General features: G+C 29.4%; 1 protein-coding gene across 1 annotated transcript in view; it reads left to right on the forward strand.

The window, feature by feature from the left end:
• Window positions 1-23,212, forward strand: part of LOC123301219 (lachesin) — a 173,760-nt gene that overhangs the window by 129,474 nt on the left and 21,074 nt on the right. Inside the window, exons 4-6 of the mRNA XM_044883954.1 lie at window positions 1,262-1,454; window positions 2,841-2,969; window positions 3,035-3,154. Coding sequence (XP_044739889.1) covers window positions 1,262-1,454; window positions 2,841-2,969; window positions 3,035-3,154 — 442 coding nt within the window. The remainder of the gene's footprint in view (window positions 1-1,261; window positions 1,455-2,840; window positions 2,970-3,034; window positions 3,155-23,212) is intronic.

Below are 23,212 nucleotides of genomic sequence, written 5' to 3' on the forward strand. Positions count from 1 at the left end.
ATGATGTATATATGAAACATGAACTAATAATATAACAATTTGTTAAACTTGTCTGAAAATATTTGTTCAGAAAAACGTAACACACTAACACATGCATGATTTTCACGAAAATTTGATAAAATTTTCTTCATTTTTGATGACATTTTACTTTTTATAGCTCAAGATTGTAAGCAATTTTAATTGATAGCTTATTCTTTGAGGTGTTTGTTTCCCTACATTATTGTAAAAAAGTTTTGGTTTATAAGCCCGGGTTCATACATATAAACCAAATACATGCTTTGTAATCAAGTTATATTTTATTTTTAGCTTTACAATATCACGCAACTACAAAAATATATAATGTATTGTGTGCCAGAGCTGCTTCTGAATTGAAAATATTAATATCTCTCTTCAATCATTAATACTCTAACTATAGTCGCCTCTGTTCATCAAATGATGGGTTTTCGATGAACTCATAATAAAAATAAAATTTTGGTTTTATATGAACAATCTTACATTTTTATGGTATTATTTTAAACTACAAGATTGTCTAAATATTTTAGATAGTTTTTTATCACACTCTCTAGATTTTTTGTTATAGAAATATCCAATTGAAAAGGATAACATATATGATTCATCATTTTTTCAGCCAACTTTGAACGATAAAATAATAATAAAAAGCCCGATGAGCTAGGAATTTTTTGTGATTTTTGGAAATTTGGTTTAATCAAAAAATGTATTGAAAAAGCTCTTCTTTGGTAAATTTGACATCCCTAGTATTATTCAATCCTTGCATATCTCCTTAAAAGAAAACAACTTATTCCTTACCTCATGAATATGATTTGATACATTTTTCATTTTATATAATTTATTCTAAACAATTGATTAGATTGGAAATCGGTTTTTTATAAAATCAATCGCCAAAAAGTTATTCATGATTGAAACAAGCCAGTCAAAGCCCATTTTAAATTTATAGTAGGGCTTCTCTTTCCCGTTTCTTTCACTTTTACTCACCAATAACTGAGTGAGTTTTGCATAAATCCTAAGAACCAAAGTGACAAAAGTGCTGAACCTGATTTAATTAAATAACAACATTATTCTGGATAAAAAATAGAGTATTTTGACAGAAAAATTCTTGAGGAAGATATCTGTTTGAATTTTATGCAAAAGCATTACCTTCCGTGATTTGGGCTACCATTTTTATATAAAGCAATTCGGTGAATTTTTAAACTTTATGTTCTATTAGAATTATTTGAGTTGTAAACTATTTTCGTTTTTGCAGATGGGATATCTGGATGTTGTCACACCACCAGATTTCGTTGAAGATGAAACATCTGGTGATGTTATGTTACCTGAAGGTGGCACAGCTAAATTAACATGTCGTGCTCGTGGCTATCCTGTACCAAGTGTTGTATGGCGTCGTGAGGATGGCCAAGATATGATTTTAAAAGAACCAAACGGTATTAAAAATAAAGGTATGTCAATTAATTTGTATCAATCATATATTTCCAAATCACAATATTTGAATTAAATGAATTGAAAAGAAATAAATAAATTATGTTAATGTATTAAAAATTAATATTTATTGTTTTTACTTTCCCATCCCGCATACGGATGGGTGTGTAAATATTTTAACCGACCATAATCGAACCTCATTTATAAAAATATAGCTGTTAAATATTAAATAATATTTCACTAATTTGTAACCTGACCTTTGTACGGGTAAGAACGTGCCTGAAAATATTTTGAATTGTGCATGTAGGCTTATGACACAAGTTGTAAATTTTAACCAACCATTTTAACCATATTATTTTATTGTTTAATCTAATCAGTTATAAAACAAAAATGTTCAAACATAAGTTGTTTTGGGAAACAAATCTTTCTGGCACATTTAAGCTGGGATTGTAATTCAGCGGATAATTCAATATTCAAAGGATAAAACGAGTAATTTAGTATTTTTTTAAATTTCGTGAACTTTTTACATGTTTGCTTGTATTATAACCAAAAAGGTATGTCACAGAGGCTTAAAAGCATAGGAAACGCAATAAGCGAATTATTGCCCGCGTAAAAAGATACCGATAAAGGGGATCGCCTTCCTTCTTTGTCTCAAAGCCTAACAAGCAAATATTAATGTTTTGAATTATTGTATAAACACGTACATGCCCGTGTATTTCATAGAAGTAATATAAGACAGGCAAAGACAGCTATACGCCTACTAATTTTAGGCCGCTCTCTATAACGATCAACCGTTGGGATGGCCACATTACGGTTCTATGTTATTTCTTCTATAATTTAACAAAATTTAGCATAATTTTAACAGCTGTTTTCCAAAGGAAAAACATATCTTGTATCAATTATATGTTTGCCTAAAACATCATGGCATGATTCAACAATTTTTGATTTTGATTTGCTTTACAAAAGTAAAAAAAAAAAAAATAATTTTATTGGTTTTTACTCAAAAAAGGTCGAGAAACCAGAAACAATATTTGGCAACACTGTTACATCGCATTATTTCATTTTGCAATTTTCAAAAAGAAAGTCTTGTGTACGGATTTTTTTTACCAATTGGACAATGATTACCGTCAAGTCAAGTGTGATGAGTTCCAAATGATAAGAACCCGGGTAATCGATGCTTTTTACCGAATATTCGCCAGCTTTACCGGCTATTTGAAGCATCACTAGCTAGGCCTTTTTCACCAATAATAAAGAACCAAAGAATAGTAAACTCTAAAAAGTTAAATCTCTGGTCTTTGTGATATTTTATGCGTAAAATACGTTTTACACACGGTAAATTTCACAAACTGCGGTAAAATTAATAAATTGTTCAAGATAAAACTAAAGTTGAATAATTTTTGTTTCAGTAACAGCGTACGAAGGCGAAGTTTTAAAATTATCCAAAGTCACCCGCTCTGAAATGGGTGCATATTTATGTATCGCTTCAAATGGTGTACGACCATCAATCAGTAAGCGAATAATGGTAAACGTACATTGTAAGTATTTGCCAACTATTCTTATAAAGTAATGAATTTTATTTGAGACTTTTTTTCTGTTCCAGTTCATCCAGTGATTCAAGTACCAAATCAATTGGTGGGTGCACCTCTTGGTACTGATGTCAAATTAGAATGTATTATTGAAGCATCACCGAAATCAATAAATTATTGGATACGTGATACGGGTGAGCTATTTTTTTTATAAATAAACAATTGTCATCAAAAATTATTTATAGAAATATAACTTTTCGATGGTTCGATTTTCTTATTTCAATAATATTTTTTTGAGTATCCGTTAATTCGCGCCAAAATAAATAGCAGGACATTTTTTAATCCATACGAAAATTGAGTCACGGTTATTTATCAATATTCTTAATGATAAACAAAAATAATCATAAAAACTTGCTTAAAACTTCCCAAATTCTTGAATAACTTAATCGGCCGACCCATTTCATTTCATTTTCTTACATTACTTCTTTTATCTAGACTGTTTTTCTGTCACATAGCGATATATTGCTTATTCCTTTATCAAATTCCATGATTAGCCTCATTTTCAATTCATTATCTTTATGATCATATTCAATTTTATCGTGCTCCCCAATGACGAAAATTAAACTCACGGCCTAAAAATCTATTTGCTATCTTAAATTTGAATTTTTAAATCTCAAATCCATCCTAATAATAAACCACGAGTAACAAAATAAAGTATAATTTTGAATCGGTGAGCATGTTTCGAATGAAACAGATTTTGAGGGTGTTCTCCTAATACTAAATAATTAACAAAATAATACTGAATGCAGCAACTAACAAAATAACGAAAATTGTTTAATCTATTGCGTAATTAATTAAGTATTCATTAAGTAATGATTACATTCTTACTAAAGTTGATAAAAGCATTTTTCAATTATTTTTGGTGGGAGCGCATAAAAGTTGTATTAATATTAAAAAAGCTCGATCCGGAATAATAATATCTTTATTTTTTGTTTACATTGCAAATTATTTTTAAAACCTTTTCTCCTAATACTAATTTAAGTTACGACCTCGGACTATCCGCGAGTATCGCACTACGAGATTCCGCACAGATCTAGTTTAATATGAAAACTGCTTTTATACGATCCCATCAAAAACAATTAAAAAATGCTTTGATCAACTTTTGTTCAAAACTCAATAAGAGTGTAATCATTGACTAATGAATACTTAATCAATTACACAATAGATTAAACAATTTTCGTAGAATAATTTTGATGGCATGAAAACTGAATAGAGAAAAAAAATCAAGTATTTGATGAGCCGTCACAAACAGATAAAACCACTGTCGACTAGTGGTACACTAAATGTAAATAAAAAAAAAATAAATGTATATAAAAAAACATTTTCTAGTAAATAGTAAAACACAAATAAAAATAATTATGAAGTCATTAAAAATTGCATAGAGACAACACATTTTTAATTGTTATTACACCATAGTGCTATTATTATTATTCGTTACTGTTGCCTCGTTCGTTGTTGCTTTAAAAGTTAGCTGTATTTGTTACAAAAATTATCATCATTCGCATACAAACAACATTTTTATTGCAATAATGTTGTAATAAATTTTATTAAAATTATGATTTTTAATTTATATTTTATTAACATTAAGTTAACTAAAAATACATTTCTTTAAAGTAAAAGTTTTTAGCATTGAGAAAATTGTTTCAATTCAGAAAGTCAATTCGACTCATTTATGATTTTTTGTTTTTCAAATTAAACGACTTTTTGTTACTATATTCATATTTAATATGAAATTTTTTTATATATAAAAAATGTTGGTTTTATAAAAATGCTACCCAATCTCCGGAAGACTCAAATTTACAAAAACATTTTATTTTTGACGTGCTAGTTGTTTTTGTCAAAGTTAGTATAATTGTATAACATTCGCTTTTTACCCGACTGCGCGACACAAAGTAGTGGTAATGTGTTAATCAGTCTATATATATGTATGTGGACACGGCAGTAATGGAAATTCAATATGGCAATCACGAGACGCCATATTGTGAAAAAAGTCGACTATTTTAAGTCGAATATAGTTGAATAGCTAATAATTAAATAGACAAATCGATTGAAGTAAAAATCATTAATATCCGATCAAGTGTTTGATCTCTAGGGTTCCACCAATGACCAAACATACATATATCAAAATTAAAGTTTGATCCCACCTCTTTTTAACCGACTTCAAACAAAAAACGAGAAGTTCTCAATTCGACAGTATTTTTTTATGTTTGTTACCTCAGTACTTCGATTGGGTGAATCAATTTTGATGATTTGAAAGCTGGTGCGTCCCATATTGTTCCATTTCAATTTGGTCCAGTTCTAACAAATTTTCATTAGGTAAATGCGCAACAAATAGACGAATAACTCAATATCACGCCAACCGATTTTTTAATTACAAATTAGTTAGTGTACTTCAGATTCACTAAAAATCACAAAATAAAAAAACTTTTAACAAAAACAAAAAAAACTGTTCCAAAACAAATTAATATGCACTAAAGAGAAAAACATAACGATAATATAATGTAGTTACAATTATTGTTATTTTTGGAGTCGGTGTCAGCCAAGTTACTGTAGCAAACTGTTCTGTCACAGTTGTTTCCTAGGCTGACACCGGCTCTAAAAATAACAATAATTGTAACTACATTATATTATGGATCTTTTTTACTTTGTAGTGCATATTAATTTGTTTTGGAATAGATTTTCTTTTGAATTCCGTTTTTTTTAAGGTGTTTTTTTTATATATATTTTGTAAGCAAAATAATTTTTTGACTGATCTTAACCAATCCATACACGCTAAATAGATTAGCTTTTTTGCATTTCATTGAAACTCGTAGCAATCTATCTTCACGGGAATAGAAAAAAAATTGTAACCCATTTCCAGACGTTATAATAGGGTGCAAATTTTTGAAAAAAAAAACCGTGGTGATAACCCAAAGTATAAACATATCAGATAGAAGCTTCTGTACTAATAATTGTTTTTTATTTTTTCTAAACGAAAACAAATTTAACCAAAAAATTGGACGTTACAAAAAATAATTTAAAGTAAATATAATTGTTTTCCAAATTTAGAACAACTAAATAAAAAAGGTCTCACTGCAAAAGTATGTACCATATCTTAATTGACATCCCCAAATTTATTGATAATAATTTTCTAACCGAAGATACATATATGTATAATGTATATACATAATTTAATATATAAATTAGTGGTTAAAATTTCCATTATATGGTTAAAGGGCATATCATTTGGATATTACTATTTGATAGTACAAACTCCACCATTCCCATTATTTTTGTGTACCCTATTTGTGCCCCCTTTAATGTTTTTGGTAGTAGTAACTCTCTGGTATCATATAAAACGTAATTTGACAAGTTTACAATATATGTGTGAATGTTATATAATATACAAGTAACATAAGTTAGTGTAATTCACAGAAAATATTGTGAATATATATAGTATGGCCAGAATTAGAATAATTTGGCCAATGGAGTGAAGACTAGTTATTTGGTCTTTATAAAGTCGATAAATTTTTTTGAATCCAAGCCGTTGCCTAACCGCTTCGATGAGTAACTTCAATTTTAATTACATACAAGTACTTAAAAGTTTACATTGAAGTTTTGTCTCAAATTATGAGCACATGTATCAATTTTTACATTTTTAACTTCAAAAATGACGAAATTTCATGCAAATTTTCACCCCCTTAAAAAATGACTTTTTTGAAAATAGTCATACAGTAAACTTTTGTTTTGAGTCATGAGCTCATATATCAATTTTTACATTTATAACTTCAAAAATGAACAAGTTTCATACAACTTTCAATCGCCATTTTAAACTTTTACGGGAATAATTTCCTAAAATTCCTTCGTAGTGCTTACTTACATCATTTAAGCAATGTTTATGCAAAATTGCATGCTTTAAGACCCAGTGATTTCAGTCAGTTTCTTTTTTTATATATACAATTATCGAAAATGCTTTGAAAAGTGTAATCGTGTTGGAAACATCGTCAAATTAAAAATTATAATACTTAACTTTTTCATTATACGGAAGAGTAAATTACACGCTGATGAATCATGAGATGGAAAATTTCAACTGTCAGATCGGGACTTTTTCAGGGTAAATACTTTCAATGCCATTCTTGAGAATCTGGAATCTGTAAGAATCTGCATGTCATTCTTGACAATCTGGATGAAAAAGATGGTTAGTATATAAAAAATATAGAAAAAATTGGTTTTGAATTTGGCAGTTAGAATAATAAAGAAATTTTGTAAACGAACTTAAGGATGTATGAGCATGATTTTAAGGCTCAAAATTATTTTATCGATAGACTTTTACTCAAAGAATATGTTGTTAAATACACTATTATGGAAAAATTTCAAAAAAACGGCATATTTTGAAAGTTTTTGATAATTTTCACTTGGAACCACTTAAAATGTTTTAACTTCATGAATATAGACGAAAATTAAAAATAAAATTTTTCGATATCCGTCTTGGTTTTCGAAATATTGAAAGATGAATGAATAATTAAACAAAATTTTCAATGTTTTCTTGCTTTAAGTCTTATATCGTCAAGTTATAACATAATTCACCATCAAAATTTTTAAAAGTATATTTTTTGAATTTGTGCCTCCACTACCGTGCTCATACATGTTTTAGCGTTTAAGAAATGTTTACTGCTCAAACTTTATTGAATAATGACGAATTTGTACACTTTCACGCGTATTGCATCGAAAAAATGATTCACCGAAACGAAATTCACCTTCCGAGTTTCCAAACGTGATTATAGCATATCGAATATTTGTCACCCTAGCTGAAACAAACAGTAGCGCATTGCGTTCGTTTTCATGTTTGAACAGTACAATGAGTAAGAATAGACTTAATAGCTTAGTTATTCTATGTATCAAATCAAATGGACTTCAAAGCTTATAGATTGTGAAGATTTAATTGACCAATTTGCAAATCAAAAAGTTAAGGTTAAAGTTAAATTAAGTGTGAAGAAAAAAAGTATTCCCCAAACAAACCCGGAGATCGATGCTAACTCGAACTCATTAAAGGCATGACCAACCCGTGGATCAATAAGTGAACGCAATTATAGTGTTAACCAAATAGCCAAAAATAGTGTTAACCAAAAAGCCAAAAGATCTGTGCTAACTCGATCCATTCAAGGTATGGCCAATCCGTGGGTCTATTCAATTCTAATTCACAGTAATATTTTACGGTATTTTTATTCTTGATTATTACACGACTAGGACATTTAATTTGGAAATATTTTGCCTATTGTTGATATATTTTATCAAGAGATGTTTTACCCGGTTTTGTTTTGCCGAGGATATTTTTGGCCGGGATTATAAACGCATGTTATCCAATAAACAAGTAATTAGATAATTTGTCTACGCTTTTAACTGAAATACTAATTACTCTAAATACTTACCACATAATATATATATATATATATATATATATATATATATATATATATACAAAGCAACATAAGTTAGTGTAATTCATCGGAAATACTGTGAATGGTATATAATACAATTGGTTCATGAACTTCCGGTCACATCTGGTCGTATACGTTAAACGTTGTATATATCGAATCTATCTATACTATGATAACTTTATATTATGAATAAATGAAGCATTAATTTATACTGTAAAATATTTATACAAAATAATATTATTATAGTAATATTTGTTCTAGAATAATAATATGTGTTTAAGGTCCTTTTTTGGTCCATTATATCAATTTTCTAAAATTATTACTATTTTGAGTAGGTATTCATTGAGACAAATCACGTTGAAAAATTCACGAAGTATTTACAGCGTTTATGATTTTTCTATGATTATAATTTTCTACAGAATCGTTTCCTATTGTTTCTTAAATTCGTATATTCTAAAAGAAGCAGACGGTAGAAATTCACATTCGAAAACTCAAACCAGTGCCACCTGTACAAAGTTGAAGTAATCTAATGCAATCACGGAGTCATATTTAAACTAATTTTCCGATGAGCTAGAGACTTGAAATTGAGACCATAGCTCAAAAGTGAATGACATTGCATAAAAATAAGAAGAAAAAGAACAACAAAAATGAGGGGAGAAATATAAAGAAAACGCCTAACGAAAACTCTAACAAGGTTCGAATAGAATTTTGTAGTCGATTTTAAACTAACTTCTCGATGAGCTAGAGACTTGAGAAATTTGTTGCATAGCTCAGAAGTGGATGACAATGCATACACAGCCATAAAAAGCAGAAAATTATTAAAAATTAAAAAAATTTTTATGTATTATGTTTTAATAACGGACTAAAAAGTATAATACCATGAATAGTTTTTAAAATGCTTGCAAGATTGGAAACGAAAAACTTAGGGTCTGTTGCAGGCGCTCCGTGTCTTTCGTTTCCAATCTTACAAGTATTTTAATAGCTATTTATTATAATGTGCTATATTTAGTCTGTTATAAATACATGGTGCTTTTATTATTTATTTCTTTAACCCCGAAAATAGTATTTCAAAAAATTTCTCAATTTTTAAGGGTATTTTTCCAACCTAAAATCTGCCTTCGAAAAAAAATATCACTGGCTAAAATACGTTTAATTAATTATAGTTCTGGAGATATCAACTTCATTGGGCTAAAATTTGAAATCGGATGAATGAACCATCGTATCTTAAAATACTCAGGCAATACGCTCAAATATATACGATTTTCGTAATTTTTGGATCCAAATTATGTGATTGAATGGTTTCTATCTATAATGACCACAAAAAATTGTTTCAATTTTTTTTCCATTTTTTCCCTTAAAAAATTATATATTATATTTTTCCATCAAATAATAGTTTCTAAATCAAAATTTCTATTTAGGGCAATTTCTCGATATAACAGCTTTATGGAGATCAAATTTAAAATTCTGTGAACTGACAACGTCATACTTTCAATCCGATCTTCGTCGTCGTTTTGGTAAAAACATCGGCTATTTAAGAAAATTTTGTATATCAGATGATTATTCAATCTCGTTTGTTTGTGTGTGTTTGTTTGAATTGTAAAGAAGAAAAGGTCAAAGATGGAAACAGTTATTCTTTATTTTGTAAACTTTTGTAAAAGTTTTCATACAAAAGGTTATACAATAGGTAAAATTTAGTATGTAAATGATTTATACCTAAATATTTGATCAAATGATTGATCAAATTTGTTAATTTAAATAAATTTTGTGATTCGTTTCGTGTACATAAAACTAAATAAGTATAAAAGTTGCGTACATTTATTTGGCATAGTTGTCATAAGTCGAAAAGTTTGTGTGTACGTAGCAACATTGAGCAATAATGAGCAACGTTATTGACAGATTTGTCCTTTTTATGTTCTGCATCCGACAAATTTTGCCCAGCCAGCTTAAAATAAATGACCATTTGTAATTATACAAGTGAAAACAAACAATTAACTGACTTAACTGAAATACTATGTATAGACAATGTTGATTACGCAATCGTTTGTTATTTTACAGCCTGTAAGTAAAGAAAGATACCCACTCTTAGATGGCCACATATACACACACAAAACTGATATTCCCATATAATACATCCATATAATTCGTGCCTAATTTGTGCCTTCACAGGTAAACAGTGATGTATTCGAAAAAATGTTGCATACAAAAGATGTGGATTTTTTTATAAGGAACATTTAAACTTTTGTTTAAACGCTAACGGTTTACAAGTTGTGTTCTACAGATACAAGACCCAACTAACCTACGTTGCTCATTTACGAACTCCATCTTACTTTTTACGTCCTGAGTACCTATGCTACAAAAATTTCAGCTTCATATCTTTTTTCGTTTTTGACTGTTCGTGTCGACAAACAGACAGACAGGCCGTCGTACAAACAAAAATGGAATAATTAGGTGATTTTAAGAACACTTAGACAAAAATTTTGTTTCTATCATCAATATTTTAGCGTTACATACTTGGGACTAAATTTAGTATACCTTGATATATTTAAATATATACATGGTATAAAAATAGTATGGAAGTATAGAAAAGTACTTACGGAACTTGAAGTCCTTACAAGAAAGTTCCTTATCAAAATTTTTGTATTTTTTGTACACGAGGAAAACGCGGCCAAGGACGCTTAAAACGGTTAGCTTCAAGTTTTTGAATAGATTGGGCGATCATTGCGACAGAAAAAGTTATGTTTAACATTAAACTTCTTGCTGCAGAAAAAGTCTTTATGTTACCGAGCTAGATTTTTGAAAATTAAAAAATATTTTCTATCATAAAAACCCCTGGCAAATTTTCGGCTACGAAATCCTAAGCTCCCAATTTGAAACATATCTGAGAACACTCTTTATTAAATTGCCGTTTTCCTTAAAGCCTTTTCTTAACTGAGTCGATTTGGAAGATCATCTCCAATTTTTAGTTTTTTCGGATACGAAACCGCAATTTGCACTTGTAACATAGCTATAAGAACAGTCTACATTGAATTATCTTTCAAACAAACAAAAATCGGTTCATCCGTTTAGGTGCTACGATGCCACAGACAGGCAGACACACAGACAAGCATACAGACACACACATAGCGGTTAAACTTATAGCACCCCTTTTTTTAGTTCGGGGGTCAAAAATAAATTTAATTTAGATACACAATTTTATTATTTGTGACTCAAAATACCATGTCTTTTCAAAATCCTTAAAATATATTCGAATATGAACTCCGTATATAATATCTTAAATAAAAAACAACAAAGTGTAGATGTAATAAGCATAAAAAATTGGATTTACTGTACATAATATAATAAATAAATAATGATCTAAAAAAATGGTAAACAGTTGCCCTTCTCACAGTTGCTCATGTAAAATGTTCAGTACCTATACACTAGTAAAAGTATGTACTGATAGCTCTGCTACCATATATGTAATAAATATACTTCTACATCTGGGACCGTCTGTAACAGCTAGAAAATAAACTATTCATCATCATCATCATAATTCACTTTTTCATGGTGCTTAGGGGGTGTACAGGAATGGCATGGCAATGGCTATGATGTTTATGCTTAGTATAGGAATGAGTGCAACAATCACTTAATAGTGGGTGGTGATGTCAGTTAAAATAATATGCAAAAATGAATAGGGCAAATTCGGATTCATAATTTTCATTTAGAATCAATAAAATTTCTTCGATTGTATGGAAAGGACCAAAATATGCTCAATTAAAGCTTATAGTACATTTAATAAGCCGGAAAATGTGGAAAAGTGGTGGAACAGATCCGATTTAACAAAATTATTATGTACGTGTTCTTTAGACCTTCAAAAACATTCAACCGCACAAACCCCGGCATTACAAAGAAAACTGAGAAAATTGAGGCATGAAAATAGAAATTATGTAAAAGTCGAGACAGTACAAGAGACATGCTACTCTCGTCTCGCCTTGTCATAAATCATATAAATTCGAAATTTGGAAGGGTTTAAATTTAAAATCCTAAGAACTGACAACGTCATATTTTGAAATAGACAAACGATACGCCCAAATAAATTTGCTTCTCTCTGTTTTTAGACCAAGATTATCTTCGTAAATGATTTTCATTATACTTTCGTTATAGAGAATGAACCAAATATTCTAAACTTCAAACTGAAATCAATTTGATTGAATTTCCGTATAAATTTCTTTTCTATATAATAAACTTTCTATTTTGCGAAACAAAAACCACATTTTCCCCCAAAATTATGAATATAATTCAATGAAAATAAAAAGGAACAACAGAATGAAGTTAGTAACTAGTTAGTTCATGAGTGTATTGTAGTAGTAATGTAATACACAGTGGTGCCAACATTATAGGAGCGCGGGTGGCAGTGCATGACATATTTTTTCATATGATTTTAATGATTCTATGGTATATATTATAATATAATGGTTTATTATATACGACCAGACGAAAAACCCGTTGAAAAATATACGGCTTGATGTAATTATCATTCTTAATCAACACACATTCATTCCGAAAACAACAAAATTAACACTGTCGAAAAGAACAAAAGTTTCAGTATGGACACTTATTCATAGTCGCAATGGTCATTCGAAATGCTTTTTCCACCTAATGATACAATATGGTTTTAGGGCATTGAGCCAAACAAATAAACAGACGGATATCTAAGAGCTCTATTTTCTATTTGCCTAATAAAATTGATTAACCTCCTACAATAACAAAACACATTACTTACCGGGTTTAACTTCAAAACAATTTTGGTAATAATACTACCTGTTGTTCCCTTAATAGAGCAAAATACACTAGCGTCTCAATAAAATAAATGCATGCAGAATTTTATTTTATGTACTTACAAAGTTCAGAAGCTTCACGATTACATAGTCCAAAGATTAGGTATAAAAAGACTTGTATTATTTGCAGTTGCATAATTCTTACGAACAAGACTAAACAGCCCATTGATTTCTAATTTACCCTTCACAGTATGTTTAACTCGTCAACACTTGCGTCAACCGTGCGATAACCTGTAATAGCATTTTCAAAAAATTTGCTTGCACATTCTGCACATGCGTCAAATATTTCACGCGTTATAAATTCTTTAATTTACTGAGTACCTTCGATTTAAATATATTAAAAATTTTAAAACAAAAATCAAAAGAACCATAATCATATTCATTAATTATACTGTAAATATTTATTGAATTAATTTATGCATATAAAAATGAAGATTTTGTATAGAAAATTAGTTTTTATAGGCTATGTGAGTAAGAATGTTTTCAATAAAAATTTTAATATAAATAAACCATAAAAAAGTTACTTAAAACAACGACAGCAACATTTATTTAACTTATTATTAAAGTTAATTAATAATCATTAATTATGATCACAACTTTTATCACTAAAATTATTACACAAGATTCAACGACTTATACTGTCCAGAGTCGCTAATCTGAACTAACGAAAGTACGCGAATAGCTTCGAAAATTTACCAGAGATACGTAATATTTTTTTGCTTACATCTATATAAATATATAGAAATTTTTCTCACACGTATGAAATTAAGTTTTCTCAAACGTAGTTCCTTGGTCTATTGGGAAATTATCAAATTTTGAACATCGTACACGCAACTGAATCACATATTTCTCTATATTTGTGAGAAGGGGGTGGAGGTCGATGAGGATTATAATTTTTTTTTTGGTACCTAGATGAGTTTATGCTTACAATAATGCGACTACCACCGTCATTGTTGTTTTAATGTTGTTTCTGACATGTTTTCAATGACAAATGACTGATTCAGTGAGTGTAGTGAGTGTATTCGGGTTCAACATCGCGACATTATATTTCGAGTTACGTTGTGTTATATAGCATTTCGTTGTGCTGACTTTTTAAATGTCATTTCTCATTCAAAAACATTGTCATATTGGCTATACCGAGTAGTATGTATATGTATAGTTGTTTTTATTTAGTTGGTACTCCTGTTTTATTGTGGTTATATTATGGTGCATGAACCACATATATATAATTCAATTAATATAAAAACCTACATTTTCACAAAAATAAACCAGTAAAAAATATTATGAATATTTCCGTACAGAGTGTACTCCAATAAGAACATATTGATTACGATTATCTCACTTTCGCGGGATACCGTTTTCGGTTACACTCGCTAAAATTGATCGCATTGAAGTTAAAGCTCCACCATTCACAGCTTACATTGCGTCTTCAACCTATCATTACTTTTGTACCCAAAAACTCATAAGAAAATAGATGTAGAGTTTCACTCAGATGTACTTCTTCATCTATGTTATGCTGTCTTAGTGAATCGTGTTTATCGGATACACAAAATGCATTTTAATCAAAGTCAGCCAAAGCAAATTGACATTCACTGTGCCCTCATTTAGTTTACTGTGCCCGTGAACTAAATGAGGCACATAATATAATTGCTGTAAGTAGGTCCGTTAGGTGTTTAATTTAAAGAGGATAATACTTTTGTCGTGAGAACCGTGGAAAATAGTAAAAGAGAAAAAAAGAAAACAAATTTCTCCGTTGCACAGCCCTCTTAACCGGTCCTCCACATAATGGGTTTTGACAAACTTTCCATTCGTTAAGAATACAATCGATTAATCCCTACGTCCTGAGAGATTGTTAATTTAAATCCTGCCAGCCATAATTGTAATATTCAAGTCAGTAACAATTTCTGAATCTCTAACTACCATTATTTTACTATGAAATCAGAGCAAATAAAAATACCTTTCATCAAAAATAATTCGAAGGAAATATTTAATCCCTAAGTTTGACCCCTAATTTAACCCCTAATGAGGAATGCATCTCATTTTGTACGAATCTAACCATTGTTCTTCTTTTTAATTCCCCAACTAAAAAAGAGGGTGTTATAAGTTTGATCGCTATGTGTGTGTGTGTCTGTCTGTGGCATTGTAGCACCTAAACGGATAAACCGATTTTAATTTATTTGCTTTCGTTTGAAAGGTAATTTAACGTATAGTGTTCTTAGCTATGTTTCAAGTGCGAGTTTAGGGTTCCGTACTCGAAAAATTTGTTGGGGTTTTTTTAAATTTTGTAAATTTCACTTGTTGAAAATTTTGTACAATTTTCTACAATTTAATAACCCGAATCGTTGTAATTACATCCAGTTTAATAAGACGTCATCTTGCCTCTAGTACTGATATCTAAGAGATATCACCACCACTTAGTAGAAAAATGCCACTTCGACGTTGGAGTAATGATTCTTTGACCGAACACCTTATTGGTTCAGTACCATCACTGAGGCACATTCCTATCAAAATCAATAAAAATCTTTCGAGTAAAATTTTAGATATTACGATATTCAAAGTGAAATAAACACAATTCAATTTAATTGTGTTACACTCTGTGCAAAATGTATTTAATATTAATTTAAAATGATGTTTTTACGTTAAATTTCATTTAATGTAATTCTTTCATTAGTTTAGTATGATTTATAACCTATACGACTTCTACAAAAGGAGAAAGGAAACATGTCAAAGCTACAAACTTACTACTTACAATCAAACATTACTATAATAATAATATCATAATTTCTATGAAGTCATTATTGTTGTACTAAAGGTCAAAGTATACCAAAGCATAAAATATTTATTCGAATTTCTCAGAAGCAAACAGAAAAAATTTTTTTGCAAAAAAGAGAACCGACGCGACGAGAGACCTTACACATTATTGCACACAAAAAATTTTGAATATGTATTCTACTACGTTTGAAAAAGTACTTCGAAATGTTGATTTTCCTAATAAAAAGTCACAATTTTATTCTGGCAAGATTTACACGCTTTCTTGCCATAAAATTAAATTAAATTTTAAACCTTTTTATTCTTTCAAAAACGCTGTTATCAATTTTGGTGACGTAATATTGGTATTATTAACAGTCATTGGGTACTTCAAAACATTTCCAAGCAGTAATTCATTCTCCCCATGCCAACTCGTGCCATAATTCACTTCTATTTCGATTATTGGTTTCTTTTTCTGCGTTTCTAATATTTATGCCATTAAAAAAATTTGTTTCAAAAATTCATCACAATCACTGCTTTTTCTACCATGCATATATGTAATATGCAAGGTATACTAAGTTTAGTCCCAATATTGATGCTACGAACAAAATTTTGGTATAGGTGTTTATAAAATCACCTTATTAGTCCATTTTTGGTAGTCTGTCCGTCTGTCTGTCAACACGATAACTCAAAAACGAAAAAATATATCAAGCTAAAATTTGTACAGCGTACTCACGACGTAAAAAGTCCCTAGGACCCATCTTGTAAACCGTTAGAGATAGAACAAAAGTTTAAATATAAAAAATATTTCTTATAAAAAAATAAACAACTTTTGTTTGAAACATTTTTTCGTAAACTTCACTGTTTACCCGTGAGGGCGCAAATTAGGCGTAAATTGTATAGTATGTATCATATGGGAATACCAGTTATGTATTTGTGACATGTATGTATGTGTAATGTGATAGAGTAATCAACGCTGTCTATGCATGGTATTTCAACAATTAAGTCAGTCAATTGTTTGTTTGCACTTGTTTTTACTACACTTAAGGAAATATAATGAAAGCATATTAATTTAATGGAGGCATATTAATTTTTTTGCAAACAACATCATTTTCATGTTTTAAGTTTTGGTATAAGTAATTTCTCTTTTTTTTTATTCTGTCAAAATTATTAATGCATTTTAATAAATAAATAGGTACAAATAAATACAGTTTAAAAAATACGATTTTTAATTTTAATTAAATTTAACAATTATATGCTTTTATGACTCAAAATCAGAATATTTAAGTATATTTCTACATAAATTAGAATTTTTATCAAATTTCATAATTTACTTTTCACTACCGAAAGTACCCTATTCCAACTCCAGTCAATTATTTTCTTATTGACATAGACTTAAAAGCGTAGTTATTAACAAGGAAATTGTTGATTGGAGTCGGTACTACAAAGAATTTTCTTTTATACGTTTTGGTAAGTTTAGATTAACCTTCCTACGTAGTAAAAAAAATCAGGTGTCAGGTTTAAAAATCACGTATTAGTCAATATCTTAAAAACTACTGAACCGATTTTAGTGCAACAATAATGGGAGCACTTTCAAATAAACAAACAAACACACATACAATCAAACTTTTAAATCGGTCCATAATTGGCGTAATAATTGGTGAAGATATATAAGAATCGGTTCACTGATAAAATAAATCATTTGCGATGAATTTTCATACTATTTTTGTAACTTTTGTGAAATTTGAAAATGATGGGGCTAACATTTCGAAAAATTCTTTTTCCAGGAACATCTTGGCCGCTCTATCATGTAAACTTTTTTAATTCTTTGATACCAGCGTCGAAATACAGTCGGTATACTCGATGCAAATGGGAAAAAATTCGTAGTGCTGGAGCTGCGTTAGCTAAGTGAATTATCTGAGTGATTGAAAAAATATCACATTTTTCTTAATTTTACTTAAAATGGAATATTATTGCATTTTTACTTTTTCAAAAATTTGTATTTCGAAAACTAAACGCCTAGAGCAAAAATAGAGAAATAACCACAGAGTACTTTTTTGCTTAAAACTGATCGAAAAATACAAAAATCTTTTTTTTAACGACCTTAATCAGAATTACTTTATCCAATATATTATCCAAAATGATGTGTTAATACACAAATAAATATACCAAATAAACTGCATATGCATGCATATTAAATAAGTTTTATAATAATTGCGAATAGTTCGTTCTTATTCAACGAATTGATTATTATCCACAATTCACGTTACAAACAAAACAAGCTATTCACGTGAATGTGATCTTTATGATTCATACCATGAAATTCCCAGATGATGAAAATAATTACCTATAACAGCTTAAGGAGGGTGACTTACCATTAATAGAAAAAAATAAACTAGTAGATAATGATCCGAATTTTTAATCTAATTTTTAGTAGAATTCTTAGGAGCTAACGTAGCTTTTCCTACAACCTCTACCCCTCCCTGATGGAACGTGGTTTCTTGTCACAATATTTTCTGCTTTCTAGTACACATTAACAAGGGTTTAATAAATAAATAAAGTAATATATGGTTTAATAAATATTTACATTTAATGAATCATTTATTAAGTATAGTTTATTAACTTTCAATGAATACATATCATTCAGAGCAGTTCTTATTTCTTTTTACATAAAGTTATAATTGTTAAATAATTCTTTACGAAACACAGATGCTAATTTTTGGGAAGGAATTATGAATAAAATAATAATTATTAGTAATAATTATTGTGTGGTGTTATTGTAAACACCCCTAAATTACTTTTTTCAGTTCTATACATGCTAGAAGCGATTTTCACCAGTTGATCAGAAATAAAGTCAAATAAAGAGAATACATAGGAAAATTTCGTAAAACACATCGAGACTCTCTGGAAAATCGGAAAAAACCCCAAACTACCCCTATTCTACTATTTATGCTGGGAAATTTATTCCAACTAATGATATTATTCGATAAAATTAAATTTTTTCACACTTCTACCCCCACAATTATGGTGCAAAGAGGAATATGGGCGAAATTTTTTGTCGATATTAAAATTCATTGAATGTTATTATCTGTAACCCGGAACCAAGGCTGAAGCCCGCTATGGAGGTCAAGGGATAAACCTTTTGCAAACAAAGCAGTGCGCACTTCCCCATATACGCAGTTGTAATATTCAGGAAAAACCCATGCACAGGACAATAATTTGTGGCCAACCTGTGCGCTTAACCAATATAAATTTTTTGCATACATTACGATTCATGGAATGTTTTTTTCTGTGACGCAGAGATAAGGACGAAGTCCGCTCTAGGAATCAAGCGGGATCTCCGTACGACATGAGCGAGTACTTATTATTAAACTGATTTTCTACAACTTTACTTATTGCAAAATTTCCAGGTTCGTAATATTAACAGTAAAATTTCAAGTTTTTATTCGCCTCCACCACAAACGATTTTCGCAAATCCGAGATGGCTATCATCTTCCATTTACTAGAAATCGAGAACGAAAATATGTACCCAAGCACATATACACAAGTGCATTCCATTTTGAATTTCCAGACCGATTACAAAAAATTCCCCTCTGGGAAGTCAATAAAGAATATTTAATAGGCGTAGAAAATTTAAAACATTCACAAGTATAGAATATTTAAGTATGTATGAAATGTGTATATTGTAGTAATACTTATACGCCATAGAGAGATTATATTATAAACACACCGTTGTTCCGAACGTAAAGAGGATTAATAAAACCCAAACCTATTAGTTTGTTCCTTAATACACAGAGTTTTTATATATTGAAAGAAGAACAACTTCTGGATTCTTGGCTAGAAATTGTAGGTCAGCTACTAGGCAGTTTGATTTCACACATACACCTAAGTTTCCGAAACATATGTAGTTATTCTCTATTATGTTCCAACAGCGCAGACTAGTACGAAGTCGTAAAAATCACCATGAATAAATTTTCGATAAAATGTTCTGACGACAGTCATCGTAATTTTGCCACTTGGCAGGGCTGGAAGTACAGCTGAAAATGACACGGGGCAAAACCAAATTTGGGAGCCTCATTCAAAAGTCGCTCGTTATTCTAATATTGTAGAAATGCTAAGTAAAAATAACCATATTTTGTCGATCGAAAAATTAATATTCTCAACTTATACTAACTTGTTGAAAGTGTCTTGAGACTCCTGATATACTCGCAATGTTTTACAACCGCTTTCAAAGCATTTCGTTACATAAGAACGCAAGATCTTTTAACTAAAATCTCCTTTTTCTGTATTTTATGGTCGCAAATTCACTTCTTATGTACTACTCTCCGCAGTACTTACACTGTTCCTTACCAGAATATAGTTCAAAATCGAGATTATGTTAACGTTATAAATATTTAACAAACTTTACCCATATAACGGTATGGGTAACACCTTACGTATGTATTTAGATTTAGATACATATTTGACGTTTATCAATTGAATTGAAGTTTGAAGTAATTGATATAGCAAACTGCCACTTTTTTACAACATTTATAAAAATATTCCCCCAAATTGTTCTATACATATAAGGGAAATATAAACAAATATGTATACTACCTTCTTCATTCACTTGATTTGTTTTTAAAAAGACGATCCTTACATTCCTTTTTGACTCCCTAGATTCTCACAATTGTTACCTATTGTTAAATATGTAATTCAAAATATTTAATTGGTAATAGCACAGAAAAATAATTTTTGCATAAACGCTATATACTGTTAGAAGAACAATACTGGTGGAAAACTGCATACTTTTGCTAAGAGATTCTTGGGGAAAATAAGGCATCAATTGTAACTTGGGAAGTGCTTAACGAACATGTAATCATTATACAGTTTTTTGAAAAAAACCAGAATTTTCCCTGCAAAAGTAAACTACTGTGTAAAAATCAAATAGTGTTCTTAACTATTTCATGTGCGAGCTTAGGGTCCCGTATCCGGAAAAACTAAAAAATTGTCGATTATGATAACATAATTTTAACATATAAATAATTACTATTGAAATGAATGGTCAAATAAACCTGGCTTAATTCATTTCGAAAAGTGAAATGGTAAAATAATTAGGTAATTCAAAACAATAATTCAAAAGAACAAGGTCAGCTCAAATAATTCAATTTCAACTAAAATATTTCTAAACATTTGCCTCAAAAAATGATAGCTCTCTATGTATCCTTTTCATCTCATGTGATGTCCTTGAGCATCACTTTGATAATGATTTAAGAAGTAGTGTTATAAGTTTAAAGTGTTTATTTGTGCGTCTGTGTGTTTCTCAGTGACATCGTAGCCCGTAAACGGTCGAACCGACTTGATTGAGAATAGTTTAAAGCTTCCAAAAATCGGTTTACAAGGAATAAATCGCATTTATCGGAGGTTTTTAAAATTTTATAAATTTCACTTTATAAATCAACAACCTTGTTTGTTTACCTTTAGCTACCTTGTTTGTTTCATGAAACTTTCTGTATATAAAGATGATACTACCTGATATAATATTAAAAACTCTTTTTATTATTATTAAAACTAAACTCTATTTAAAATACAAATACCAAACTATACAGTACATATAGCATTTCTAGCAACTAACTTGTTGTGTGTTGATTAAATAATAAATGAAATAATGGTGTTTTTAAAACTGCAACCAACGAACAAACTAGCCTAATAACTACCCAAGTCAAGGTAACGCTTACACTAACATACTACATAGTGTAGCAGATCCGAGGAAAAAATAATAAGGCAATTTTTATTTAAAAAGAATTATAATTGTAATTTAGCTCTGGGAAGTAGAAATATTGAAAGTCTAAAAATTATTTTTGGCAACATTTCGAATTGTGTTAATTCTTTATTCAGCTCTCAATGCTTTAGAATTTTCTCGTAGTTATTAGGTAAAACACAATAAAAAATATCACAAATAATTGGATCACGATATTCATACCAAGGAAAAAGCTTTTTTATTTAAAATTTTACATAATAAAAAGAATTAAAGAAAATTAAAAGTTTAAAAATCTATAGCGATTGATCGTCAATCCCTTAATTTGACTCAATATATCGGAGGCTGATTTTTTTATCATTTATATCTCTCTTTCGTGGTATCTCTGTAGTTAAACCAAGCTAAGGTAAAGCCAACACTAACATGATACATTTATAAATATTAAAGATACATTTTATTATATAATAATATAAAAGAGAAACTTTTCCTGTTTGTATGCTTTATTATGTTAACATTTATATATAACAAAAAATTTACGTTTCATTGCATTTCTGTTCTCCATATTTTCATTCAATGATAGCATTACTAGGAAATTCTTGCTATTCTATTACACTAAAAATTTATTGCAATGTATAATAAAGAAACTAGTGGTTTTAATATGGTTTGAAATGAAAGTAGCTGTTACGTCATTTAGTTGGATAAAAATTTATCAAAAATTTTCCTTTCATAACAATTAAGTATGTCATTTAGAGCTGAGTCATATTTTGCTTGGTTTCAAAACAAGCGATTATTTCACGTCTGGGTGCTCCAAGGTCAACTTTGAAGTGACAAAAGTCTAGTATGATATTTCTTGTGAATGTAATAAATCGAAAAGTATTGAAATATACACACCTGCAAAGCCTATATACACCTGTCAAGTAGAACTGTTATGCTAATCTTCCAGAGACAATGACCACTTTAAAAGACGCAATTAAAGTGACTTAATGAAGAGCAACCTAATAGAAGATCAAACCGTCACAAATTTACTGAAAATGAATTGTGCAACTCCAAATTCAGCTTAGGCAATTATTTGCATGAAATACTATTCCATTATTCGCTGAAAACTTTACTCTTGAAAATAAATTATTAATCATTAGGAAATATTTTTTATATTTGTATAATTAACATATATATATTAAAAAAGTACTGAAAAATTTCTCACTCTACATATCATTTTTGTCCACAAAATACGAAAACTGAAGCTAGTACCTAGATTTTTTTATTAGAGTATAAATTAATTGTTTTTAGTTCATGATATATATTTTACTAAGCGAAATGAAGAATTTCAAAAGATTTTGATCTTACGTTTCTCAAATTTGTGCTACTTCGAAACATCTTTTTGCGTTAAAAAAATGTAAGGTATTAACGTTCCGATTTATTGTATGTTTTTCTGTCAGCAGGAGTACATCTTGATGAAAGTCCACAATAACGATA

This window comes from Chrysoperla carnea, chromosome 5, assembly GCF_905475395.1.
Source record: "Chrysoperla carnea chromosome 5, inChrCarn1.1, whole genome shotgun sequence".
NCBI classification, from domain to species: Eukaryota; Metazoa; Arthropoda; class Insecta; order Neuroptera; family Chrysopidae; genus Chrysoperla; species Chrysoperla carnea.